This window comes from Orbicella faveolata, unplaced genomic scaffold (genome assembly GCF_042242905.1).
Source record: "Orbicella faveolata isolate gen_17 unplaced genomic scaffold, um_ofav_v1 contig_48, whole genome shotgun sequence".
In the NCBI taxonomy this organism is placed as follows: Eukaryota; Metazoa; Cnidaria; class Anthozoa; order Scleractinia; family Merulinidae; genus Orbicella; species Orbicella faveolata.
The window spans coordinates 10,740,001-10,753,124 of record NW_028301578.1 but is presented as its reverse complement, the minus strand read 5'-3'; the positions used below and the strand labels follow the sequence as shown (position 1 = coordinate 10,753,124).

Sequence of the window (13,124 nt, the reverse complement as noted above, 5' to 3'; positions counted from 1 at the left end):
TGTTTATACTTCACTCTTCTTTTGGAAGGAATTCACGAATTATTTTAAGAGTGAAGCTTGGATCCCTCAAGGATAATCAGAACACTGCAAGCACATTTTATCTTTCCCTCTCTTGGTTTGCTGTTGTATGGTAAGTGTAATCTTTTGAGTGTTACGAAACCTTTCCAGTCAAAAGTAAAAATGAAACCATTAACGTATTTTTTTGCGTTCAGGGTACGCAATACTAAATCCGTTGTTATATAAATAGTTTTAAGGAAATGTACCTTGCTATGGTATATTGAAATTACTCGCTCGCTGGCTGGCAAAAAATGGTATACTCAAACATGCTGGCAAACTTTTGGCAAACTTTTTTTATGCTGGCTAGTTAGGTGACAAATTTAAAGCATGCTGGCTCGTTGATGACCTCAACGTCGAGCGCTGGCTGGGAGTCCGATAACTTCAAAATCATGCTTGCTGGCGGTGAAGAGCGGGTATTGTTTTCCCAGGAAAGTTAAATATTAAACAAGATTGACGTAGCGACACTCGGGTAATGTTAAGCACACTGTACGGTGGATTTTCTTCGAAACCGTCGTTGGGTACTCCTGCTAGTAAGTCACGAAGGTTAGGGGAGCGTCTGAAGGCTACAACAGGCAAATGCTGAAAAACGTTTTTGCAGCGGTTAGAAGAGAGCAACAAATTGTAATGTTTTTTAATGATGTTAGAGATGTGAGGGAATGATGGATTGAAGGTAGTTATAAATGGTATACGTTTAGGTTTGTTGACGTCTTTGGTTTGTAACGAGAGTCTGCGGGGGATGTCGGCGGCTCGTCGTATTTGTTTAGTGACGAAATTACGGTTGGGTAAGTGGTAAGTTGAGCCGCGCGAGTATTAAACGTGGCGTCGGTAGAACAGATACGTCGTAAGCGGAGTGCTAGACTGAAAGGAATGGCTTTTTTAGTATGTAAGGGATGACAAGATGAATAGAGTAGATGTTGGTGTTTGTCTGTAGGTTTGGTGTAGAGGTCAGTAGATATTCTACCGTCGTTAGTCAAAGAGACACTAACGTCAAGAAAAGGTACGTTAGTAGAAGAGTGTGAACTGGTGAATTTAAGGGTGGAGTGAATGTTGTTGCTTGCTTAAACATTTTATAGTCAATAATTAAGCTTCATTTAGCTCATTTGTGCATTTCCCTGATCGATTGAAGTTTATTGGGAACCTTTTGATGGCTTCCTCAGAAATTAGACAAGAGCGCTAAATCGTTAAGAAAAAAAAATTCCCCCAGCCCTACAAAAAAATAAGCAAGTGATCCCATGTTTCTTCCTAACGTTATTGTCGCCCGAGTCCTTCGCGTTTTTGAGCCCAAAGATATCAGTGTATGCGGATACCACCAATATCTTTTATGCGTGGTCCTATTGGAATCATTAGCGTGTGTTACGTATTTCCCATAATTCCTCTAGGCTTCCTCTTTAACGTGGAAATCAAACGAGGTTTGAGCCTCGTGTAAAGGGGATTCTATTTACTGATTTGTGTCGTTCTTCGCCGTAAAAGACAAGATGTTTTCCAGATTTTCCGAAACAGCAAAGAACAGTCCGTTCGCGGCTCCATTCAGTGTAGCGAAATGTTCATCAGAGTCAACTCCAGCGCCCAGGCGGCGAACAAGAGTCATGGCGTCTCCGAATACCGATGGTAGGTTTTAACCGGCTTTTTTGTATTTTGCGTTCTTTAGTTCGCCTTGCGATTTTGGAAAAGTCCTTTGTAATTGTAATATTACATTAGCTATTAACTTGCCTTATGTGGTTTTCAAAGAGCATATATGTGTTTGAAACACGCTCGATGATCAATTACGAGATGTCGACGTGGTGTGATATAAGCTTAGCTTATTCGCATCATGTGAGTGATCATTGAGGTAATATTTTAATATTACTGCTCACTTTCAGCACGGAGATTTTAATTTCGGTGCCCTTGACTCCAAGTAAGTAGTAAACCGAGTTCGTCCGTACAAATCTGCAGACAAAAGCGATGTGCCGCTAAGTTTAATCACAGTTTGTGTACGATCTTATTAAAACGCGACAAGTAAATTACGCAATGTTAAAGAGAGTTATGTCGCTACAAGTGTACCACTGACGTAGTTCGCATATATACGTTCGTTGGCATGTTATAGTATATTCCAGTATCTGGACTTTGCCTTTGCAATTGACCGGCAATACTTTGAATATATTATGTACAAGTTATTGATTAGAGGATTAGTTGGGTCATTGTTAATATCGAATATCAGTGCCAATTTGTTTTACTGATTTCCTCCTGTTTCTGTCAATAGAAGTCGGGAATTTAATGCCACTTTCAGTCATTAATTGATCACCCCTTGTCTAGTTCGGCATTGGTTTGTTTGGCAGCAAATCTGTTTTGTTATTGTGTATAAATAGGGGTGAATGCATGTAGGAGACTAGGAGTTTTCTTTACAAGCCCAAGACATGTTGAATTTTAGTGCAATTAAGTCTGTAGGACGGAGGACTATTGGGGTTAGAATATTGGGAAAGGTACTCCAAGTAAGCGAAATGCTAGTTCCTGATTGATTGAAAAGTGGCCTGCAGATGTCAATAATTTTGTCAGATGGACACAATATGGCGACATTCTAAAAGACCGTAACAGAAATCTGTCAAACTTTTCATTGTTAACTCTGTTAACTTCACGTAGGGGTAGACTGGAGCACATACACAGTATAAACTCCCTTGCAGGGTAGGCAAGGCAAGTGGCTCTTTGAAAATACTAAGAAATTGCCTCTCTCCCGCTTCCCAGAGATTTTGTACTAGGTGCCTCTGGGGAGTGAGGAAGAGACAATTTCTTAGTATTGTGGTTTGGCCCTTTGCATATTCTAGGGGGCAGGGGAGAGTTTTTTTTTTTTTTAAGCAAACATGGTGTTGTGTGACATGGTTTTCTTCTAGACAGCAAAATTCTGTACTTAGAACCAAAACACACCTATACAGTCAAACTCAGAAAACTGTGAACACCTAAAATATGTCTGGAATGTATCTTTTGTTATAACCAATCACAAGCAAGATCTTCAACCACAAGCCACGGAAAACAGATGTATTGCATTGGTCACAGAACTATAAAATACATGTAATTTAGTTTTTGGTTTTTGGTTTTTGTTTTGTCCCAAGATACACCCTCTGTCTTTATATGTTACTGAAAGTCTAAATAATTGCTATCCTTTTGTATCGGAACCACATCCAGTACTTAGTTTGAGGGATTTTGGAAAACAAGAATCCTGCCTATGCATACGGTTATTTAAGCTAAGTGACAGTTAATTTGACAGGACTATAAATAGGGATGGATAGAAATTCAAAATTTTGGTGGTTTTGCTTAACCTTGGTATCATCTTTGGTTAAACTAGGGACTCGATTTATTTTTAGCAAATAATTGAAGGCTTTTGTACAAAAAGGGCGTGTATAGCATTTTGGGCTGATTTTTATTTTTTGCAGGATCGAGCTAATTTTTGGCAGACTGACTTGTTTTGACAGGAAAAGCATCATTGCGTAATTGTTTTTGTCGAGTCAACTGTACAATATCTACAATGATCTTTGGCATCTTTAAGTCTTTGGTATAGGAGTGTATGTTTGATTTATGTAGTAGTTGATCAGGCCAAATTTGTTGCACCACAAAATTCCAAATTAAAGTAATGATATTTGTCAAAGCCTCTTAGTTTTCCTTTCCCCACTTTCATCATACTGTTGCTTCTAGCTAGCTAAAAGGTATACTTTAGACATGTATACTGGAGTTAATATTAGCACATGGCAAATTTTGAAAAGAGATGTCAAACTCTGCAAACCAACATGGAGATAACAGCGGTAACCATGTAGACTCCCACAAGTATTTGATAAATGGATTGCAAGTACATCCTGTCCACGGACTACTTCTTAGCTTCTTCTCATTTTAGATCGAGGTGTTTGCCGTTTGTGAAAGATCTCTCAACATTTCCTGAACAGAAAATTTGAACGCTTCCTTGGACTGGGCTATACAGTATATATTTTGATCTTGTTGTGTTCTGGATGTTGTATTATTCATAAATGTCAAATTTCTGTTCATGTTTTGATTGATGAGCTACTAACCAATCAGATTGCACTATTGCTCCCTGTTCATGGGCGAACGAAGTTCGGTGAAATGTTTGGGATTGACTGCAGGTGATTCTTTTACTCTCCACCCTCTCCCCCTTCCTGTTCACCCCCTCCCCCTTCTCGTTCACCCCCTCCCCCTTCTCGTTCACCCCTCCCCCTTCTTGTTCACCCCTCCCCCTTCTCGTTAACCCCTCCCCACCTCTCCCCAATTTTTTGCTCACCCCAGGCACGCTCCATCACTTGCCTGCTTGCTCGCTCACTTGCTCGATCTCTCTGCCTGGAAAAGGAAAGGAAATTGCTACTACGTAGGTTAAACTGTTATCGAAGGGAAAGCATGTACAACACACAGACTGTGAAGTCCTTTCAGTGAGTCTGGCGTCATATATAATAGCAGAGTGGCACTTTTAGTTGGGTTCGATCTTTTGTTAATTTTGTACAACCAAAAGCTGGTAAATCTACTTTAAAGCTAAAAATTCACCTCTAAAACTCAATGAATTTTGACGAGTTGACTCGTACAGCTAAAAACATGACAACAATAACAACACCATTTATTTCTACTAAAAAGGTTTACATATGCTAAAAGGTTTCTTTTAATCAGGGATGCAAGTATGAAATTTTTCTGGATGTACAAAAAGAGAATAATGTCTTTACATCCCATTGTAGTGAAGACTCCATATGTCTGAGTATTTTTCCATTGTCTCTGCTTCTGTAGGTGACCAGTACAGCTGTGAGTTTGGCAGTGCAACATATTACGCATATTGTGGGTTTGGTGGAATCCTAAGCTGTGGTCTTACTCATACTGCCGTCGTGCCACTTGATCTCGTCAAATGCAGAATTCAGGTGAATATCCTGTTTTTTAAATGGATGTAAATATCTGTCACTTGAAAATATGGCATTGTGGACAGGGAAAAGCCAACTTTAGGGGATCCTTTGATTTTTATTTACTTGCTACATGTATAAACTGAACTATGTGACGTTTATATACATACAACGCTCTACACAAGACCATTAACACTTGAATGAAGCAGGGTTCTCCGTAAGTACTGGTGACAGGTGAAAATTGCTATGCAGGACTTACATGGAGTCTTGCGTGTGTCACACACAGAAACTTGTCATTACTTCTAAGCATGAAAAAGAAAGCAAAGTATTTTGTGAATCCTTACACTCCTACCAGTGGCTGGCACTGCTTGTTGAAACTGCTATTTTAATTAGAGCTTAACATTAACCAAGAGTGAGGTCTTTACAGGAAAAACTCAGACCAATACCTTGCCCTCCCATAAAGACCAAATGTTTGAGGTCAATAAGTTGTTTATCATATGTATGGCTTTTTCCTTTAGTTAAATTGCAGGCCGTAATCAGCCCGTGAGCATTACGGGAGAATAATGCCCTGCAATTGGCCAATCAGAGTGTGCGTTATATCGGCTATTAAACTCATCACACATAGATGAGCTTGGGAACTGGTGCCTGAAAGGTTAGCGGGGAGCAGAAGCCATAAGCCAAAGGGGAGGTATCCATGGCAACCCTGGAGGCGAGAACCACCCCCAAATGCATCCGCTTTCTGGCACCATCACACTGAATGAATCAGTGGAAACAAATTACCTGACCCATACTTATCTAGAGGCCAGCAACCAAGAGGGAGGTAGGGGAAGGGGCGAGAATCCGCTAAGATTCGCTAAACCATCAAACCATTATAATTATTGAATCTTTTCAGGTGGACCCAGGGAAGTATGGTAACATTGTGAAAGGTTTCAAAGTCACAGTAAAAGAAGATGGATTACGAGGACTCTCCAAGGGTTGGGCCCCGACTTTTATTGGTTATTCTATGCAGGGGCTGTGCAAGTTTGGCTTCTATGAAGTATTTAAGATCCTTTATGGTAATATGCTTGGTGAGGTAAGCATAATTTAGTGTCTAGTACTTTTACATGCTTCTAACAAGATGATTGATAAAAACCAGTTTGCTCTGTAATTTTTCTAATTCTTGTCACTACAGTACATGTAGAAGTATTGAGAATAATTTGAGTTATCATGATAAATGAATGTGAAATTATTTGCACTTATCACCTTTTATTTTCCCCTTTAGAACATAACTACATGTAGATCTAGATTTCCTTGATAACTACCAAATTTCCTTGTCCCCATAACAGATGGAATTTTAATTATAGGAAGAATTTGTGATTTGCTTCTGGTGTTTATGGTTGAATAAGGGCACAGCTTTTTGCAAGTTTTGAGTGTTTTAAAAGAGACCCTATCACTGATCACTGACAGTTATTTCGCTGCATTTTTGAAGAAATGGTACCAAAATCAAGCCTTTATTTGCTTACAAGTACACAAAATGCTCCAAGAACATCAAGACGAAGATACATGTATGTGAACTGTCAAAGTGATTTTGTGGAGGCACAATGACAGAATTTGGAAAAGACTCATTTTGCTAACCTGCGGGGCTTGTTCATGGCATCAGAACCCTGTGCATGTTTAACCCAATATTATATCCTTTTTATTTATAAATCTACCAGCCTTCCTTAAGGATTGTTGTTCTCTAATTGGCTACACTACTCAATACCAATTCCATTGTAGACAGTGAGTTTCCTAGCAGTGGTTAACAAAATGGCAGCCTTTTTTGGGGGTTTTCAAGTGTCTGTTAAGAGAATTCAGCTAAACTTTTGAGTGACTAGTTGATTTTTACACTCTATAACAATTAGATTATTCCCTCATCAAACCTATCACAAGGTACTGTAGAAATCTTAAGCTGAAAATCTCATTGTTGAATACATGTAGTGCTCATACATGGTAATAGTATATACACCTGTATAATTATACATGTACTAATACCTTACAAAACTAAACAATTAGATATAAAGAAAGTCTTAATTGTTAAAGGAGAAGGTCACTCCAAAAAATGTATAATTTCTGTCAATGCTAATACCCCCCCCCCCCCCCCCCCCCCCACTAAGTTAAGCTACTCACCAAAGTTTCAGCCTCTAAAGTGCAGGTTTTCCTCATGAAATTCATCTCCAAAGAAGCCCAAAATTTGACATTGTTGCCGCCATTTTGAACAGTATTCAGCAACCAGGTTGCATTTGCGTGACGTTGTTCCGAGCGTTTGTCCAAATGGCTTCTGACAAGCCTTTTAACCTCCACTCTGGGTTATGGCTGTTTTTGAGCCATATTATTTTGAGCCAAACATGCTCCAAACTCTGAAAATGATAGCCGCCTCCAAAGTTGAAATTTGGTCTTCGTTTGAGATGAATTTCTTAGGATAGCAGGCACTTAAGAGACTGAAACTTTGGTGAGTAGAAAAGCTCAATGTTTACATGTACTTGCTACAGGTCAAGACAAAAAAGTAAGCTTTTTGGAGTCATCTTCTCCTTTAAAGGTTTTGACCTTTTGACAGGGTCATGTTCATACAGTGTAATATCTAAACTTGTTTTTCAGGAAAAGAGCTACCTGTTCCGAACCTCTCTGTACCTCGCCGCATCAGCTAGTGCAGAGTTCTTCGCCGACATTGCCCTGGCTCCGATGGAAGCTGTTAAAGTCCGTATCCAGACACAGCCTGGCTGGGCCAACACCCTGCGAGAGGGAGCTCCCAAGCTGTGGGCAGAGGAGGGAATCAGGGGGTATGTTGATTGACTTTTAATTTAGGCTCCTTTGGGAACTTCCCTTGAAGGTCTCTTTCTTTGCGGGGGAGGGGAGGGGAGGGGAAGAGAATGCAAACCAAACTCACCAGAGGGGTGGAAATCAAACCCATTTGTCGATAATGGAAACAATATGGTATCAGTGTTTAAAATCCATGAAATAGTTTTGCATGTGGTTGGTCTGCATACGTACATATGTCATATGATGATAATGCCATGATCCAACCACAACTGGGGTTTAGACAAGGATATCCTTACATTGTAAGTTTTCAAATTTATACTGTACGTGTATAGATGTATACATGTGCAAGATCATTCGATGGCAACTGAATAACTTTGATTTTTGGAGCTCTCCATGTGACCAAAATTTTGTATATACATGTATTGCAGCTTGTGTCTGAGTAAGTAGGTACAGAAATTGCCTAGAATAAACAGCTTCAAGTCTGGAAATTTTCATGGAGCTTAATGATATGGAACAGAATTTCACGGAAATTTATTTTGGAAAATCTGCTGCACATGATAGGGGTGTCCTCTTTTTCAAAAATTGTGGAAAAAAATGTTTCATTTCATTACAGTGAACTGGAAAACGATTTTGCATTTATCACTGAATTGTTTGGAAATAGAATAAAGATGTGAAAAATAAATGTAATTTGTATAATGCGTTTGGCATCAAAGATAAGTGTAAATAATTATTTGTTCTTGAAAAACTGTTCAGTTTTCAAGGAGATAACATTCCTGAATCCAAGGTTGATAAGCTGTTCTACATTTGTAGCTTAATTCCTAATGGCAGATTTCGCATTCGTTCATTATCAGGTTCTACAAAGGCCTTCCTCCCTTGTGGATGAGACAGATTCCATACACCATGATGAAGTTTGCTTGCTTTGAGCGCACTGTTGAGTTTCTGTACAAACACGTTGTACCCAAGCCAAGGTGAGTCAATGTGCACAGATTAGAAGACTGGAAACTGTGTCGGTTATGTAAGAAGAATTAGGTTTTCAAGCTGGTGACTTGTAACCTTTTCTCTTGAAGGTGGAATAGAAAAGAAAAGATTCAGAGAGATCTTGTTCAGGGTTAGGGTTAGCTTTCATTTGAATTGTCACACCCTAGGGTTTCATCCACAAACAGAGAAGTTAGAACCACCTGTAGCACAGCATAATAAACAGTACCACGTGAAAGTACTGCTCAATAGCTTTCATTTGAATGGTCCCACACTAGGGTTTTATCCACAGACTTGAACTTTTTCAGCATTCTGAGAATAAACAAAGAGTACATTGAATGTGTGTATTTTCTTGCAGGAGCGAGTGCTCCAAACCTGAGCAACTTGTTGTCACATTTGCAGCTGGTTACATTGGTATGTACTTGTAAAAATATCATAGCTATTTGCCTAGGAACACAACAGTGTCCCTGACCAGGGCTTGAACCCAAAGTATTTGATTTGCTATCCAAGATGCTGGTTAACCATGGGACCACGGCACCTTCCATAACACACAGTAACAATTTTTAGTTGTCTTCAGTGTAATACATAAACTCAGCCCCTCTTCGTGATAACCGACTGCCATTATATTCCTTATGAATGGTTGGCACAGAAGAAACATGGTTAGTGCAGTGGATTTCAAATCAATTTGTCCAGGCTCTAGCCCTGGCAAGTCTCTGTGTCATGTTTCTGGGCAAGATGTTTGTCTCCTGTACTGTCCCCTTGTCCAGATCTACCAATGCAAAGTGACAGAGGTTGGGCTTTAGGTGTAGACTTGCATCCCATTGAGTCTCCTCTAATTTCTTAAATCTGGGCAGAGCTAAGATCGTGTTCTATTGGGATCAACCGTTTCAACTGCGACCGGTTTGGATTGATACAGTTGACGTTTCTCGATTGAACACTTTTCCAACCGTTTTCGGCTGCGATGCAACAGCTGCTGGGAATAGTCCTTACGCGAGCTACTATCACGCGACACAATCACGCAAATGCTTTTTCAACCGTTTCAATCTGGTTTGAGGCCGGTTGAAAAAGTTTAACAACAAAACCAACCGAAAACGGTTTTTGTAGAATAGATACGAAAAAAGCCAACCAACCAGAAACGGTGGACCCCAATAGAACACGACCTAAGTTTCACCTTGCTAAGCACAAGAAGCTGTTTTTACTGTCTTGTTAGCCTGCGAACAGGCTCTCGGCGAGGACGGGAAAAATTCGGCGAGCAAAGCGGGCGGACGAGCGCGAAACTGAAGAATTTGGAGAGCTCGCCGGGAGCCTGTTCCCAGGCTACTGTCTTGACTAATTTTTTTTTTTTTAAATGCCGATTCCCTAGAAGTCTTACTTAACGTTTTGCCAGCTATGCATACTTGTTTAATTTGCAGTTAACTCGTTACATGCTTAGAAAAGTGGCTTGCGTTAAACAACGTGGCCAAAGTTTTATATTTTTTATATTTTTTTTATTATTATTTTTTTTACCATGTTTTGGCATTACGTACCGAGTGCAATGATGCGAGTATCATAAAACCAAAATCAAGGTAATCACTCTAGCCAATCACAAAGGACATTGACAATCCAGTGAGCCAATCACATCTCGCTACCTGTAGCTGACACAAAGCGCGGGAAAACGTGTGCGAACGAGTCACGATTGGTTTTGGTTTTACTTCTGATTGGATGAAAAAAATGGCCTGAGTTTTTGTAAGCCAATCGTGTAGTGTAGTAGAGCGAAACCAATAATTTGCAATGCTTACGTAAAAACCGCTCTAACACTGGTGCAGTAATTCCTCGCATGTTTTCATGTTTGTTTGTTCATTCTTTTGTTTATTTGTTTGTTTGTTTGTTTTCCTCAGCTGGTGTTTTCTGTGCTATTGTATCTCATCCTGCTGACACAGTGGTGTCCAAGCTCAATAACGATGTCGGAAGCACGCCTATTCAAGCTGCGCGTGAGTTGGGAATGAAAGGTAGGAACAGTTAATTAGAGACCTACCAATGGACCTGTTAAAAGGCGATTTTGATTGCAATTTTTTTTAGCGAAAAATTAGGTCAGAAAAGGGATAGTCAAGGAAACCGCCATTTACTCACAGTAAAAAGTGGATTTTCAGCTTTTCTGGAACTTAGTTTCTTGTTGTCAGCGTAACTTATTCGCTTTAACTCGCAGTTGGCGGCTGCCATGTTCTTCCCGCCAAAAACTCCTGTGTTAGCACTCTATTTGTGTTGATAAGTTTCGTGATCGTAACCTTAGTCGAAGTTCTTTATCACTGGTCACCTCTGCTTGCCTCTTGGCTAGGAATGAAGTGTGAGCGAAAAAAAAAGAGTGAAAATTAGCCAATAAACGTCAGATTAAACAAAAAAGAAAACTTGATAAACCAATGTAAATTCGAAGCAAAATTCGATCCTCTGTAGTAAAAAAAAGCGACTATGGCGACTGATACATTTACCCATCGTTCTTAGCGCACGAAATCTTTAACAACGCTTATAAAAACGTGTAGAAAAGTTCTAAAATCCTCAAACCTAGCATACACAATGTCATTAGCACAGGGACAAATATTGGACAAGTATTGCAAAAATATGGCATATTGTACTTTTCGGGCTGTGTAAGGCTCGCATAGTATTGTGGTAAAATGTACAGCCGCCATCTTTTTTTCCTCACGGAGGACTGAGAACCATTCTAATAATGAACGAATTTCTTCTTCAGGTCTGTGGAAGGGACTCGGTCCTCGTATCATCATGATTGGTACTCTGACAGCCCTGCAGTGGTTCATCTACGACTCAGTGAAGGTGTTCTTCCGCCTTCCCCGTCCCCCACCCCCAGAGGAACCCGAGAGCCTCAAGAAGAAACGCCTCTTGAAGCAGGCTCAACAAGCGGCCTAAAATTTGAATCGGCTTTCTATCCTTTTCTGACCCGTGTGGATAATACAGCTCCAGATGTAACGCACGTGTATTTAATATTAATTAAGGAAATGAACAGTGACCGGATTTAAGTGCCTGTACTCTGCAGATCTCGTATAGCACTTGTATAGATCTGCGAGAAGTTGAATCATATATGATGCGTGGTATTTGCGTAGTGAAATTGAATAGCTGTACTCGTTTTTATGGTCAACTGGATTTGACAATAGTAAAGCTACTTTTACTACTTTCCGATGTGCTGATTCTTACTCTACTTGGGCTCGATTTCCGCCACTCTCTCGGGTCTGGCATAGGTCAATTGAGCCTACATTGTACTTCGTTCATGTTATTTCCGTCGTGGTGAATTCTGATCCCCGAGACCACACACGCTGAGCCGTAGCCTCTTCCAGGTGTTCAGTTAGTTGAGGTGCAGCGCGAGAAACAGTGGCGAGTGAAAACGCGCTTCCCCCCTATTTTCGCCCGCCGTTTTTCGCGCTGCGCCCAACTAACTAAACGCCTGGAAGAGGCCACTGAGCCCGCAGACTTCGTTGTGAGGTTGCTGAGAAATATTATCTTAGGTTGCTAAGCGTCTGTTGGCGCCACGGTATCGTGACGAAGTATTGGTGGATCTCTTGTTACGGACAACTATTGTGATCAGCTTATTGGCTCCCAGAGAAACTAGAATTTCCATAATCTCTTCTTCTGTTGGACGGACCCTTGATCGGATAACCATCGTGTTTCATCGTGTTTCAAGACTACAGAGGGGTGTGAAGTGAATGGAAAACTGTCCTCTTGGAATGTGTTTTCAGATGAACGCCCTTGAAAATGCTTTATCTTTCAATTTCATGTGCTTTGTTTGTTTGTTTGTTTTTTCGAGTAGCACCTAATTTCTGACAATTCTGAATTGTTAGCAGCAAAGAGTGAACCAATTTTCAATCATTGCTGAATAAACGCACTGATCTTTGAGCGTTCGCCTGTCACCTGGCTAACCACGAGGACTCTCGAGTTTTCACTTGCTTGATCGACAAAACCTCGGTCAGTAGTTACCGGCCACATTTCTAATGCTAAGATACGCTAATATTTGCAGTCTGTTTCATCTACGAACTTGAAAGTGCCTCGGCAAACTGTAAATTCCACAAATTACGAGCGAGACGGGTATTCCGTGTTATATAATAATGAAATCAATATGCGCGCTCTGATTGGTCAAGCAGCTATGGTTTATTGTGTCAGGGAAATTTTGCGTGTCTTCCGAATTATGATATAAAGGCAATAGATCACAAGTAAACCACTTGGGATGTTGGAAGAACACGAGAAGAATTCGTGAATCACGAACCTGCAGCTCGTGATTTACGAATTCTTCGAGCGTTCTTCAAACATCCCAAGTGGTTTATCAGCCTTTATTATCCAACTTTCATACACTGTACGAATTCGGATTTTCTGATTGGCTGATTTGTACCACGTGATACTGGGTTGTGACGAGACAACCACCCTGACGTCATTATCGTGGTGTAATAGCCGTGGTGTAAATTCAACACACCACTGTCATTG

General features: G+C 40.3%; 1 protein-coding gene across 1 annotated transcript; it reads left to right on the top strand.

The window, feature by feature from the left end:
* Positions 1–1,425: 1,425 nt before the first annotated feature.
* On the top strand, positions 1,426–11,825 carry LOC110063392 (solute carrier family 25 member 3-like). Its single transcript, XM_020770369.2, has 8 exons — positions 1,426–1,665; positions 4,807–4,934; positions 5,806–5,985; positions 7,527–7,708; positions 8,540–8,656; positions 9,022–9,077; positions 10,541–10,651; positions 11,386–11,825. The coding sequence occupies exons 1-8, from the start codon at positions 1,533–1,535 to the stop codon at positions 11,559–11,561; spliced, it is 1,083 nt and encodes a 360-aa protein (XP_020626028.1). The 5' UTR covers positions 1,426–1,532; the 3' UTR covers positions 11,562–11,825.
* The last annotated feature ends 1,299 nt before the right edge of the window (positions 11,826–13,124 follow it).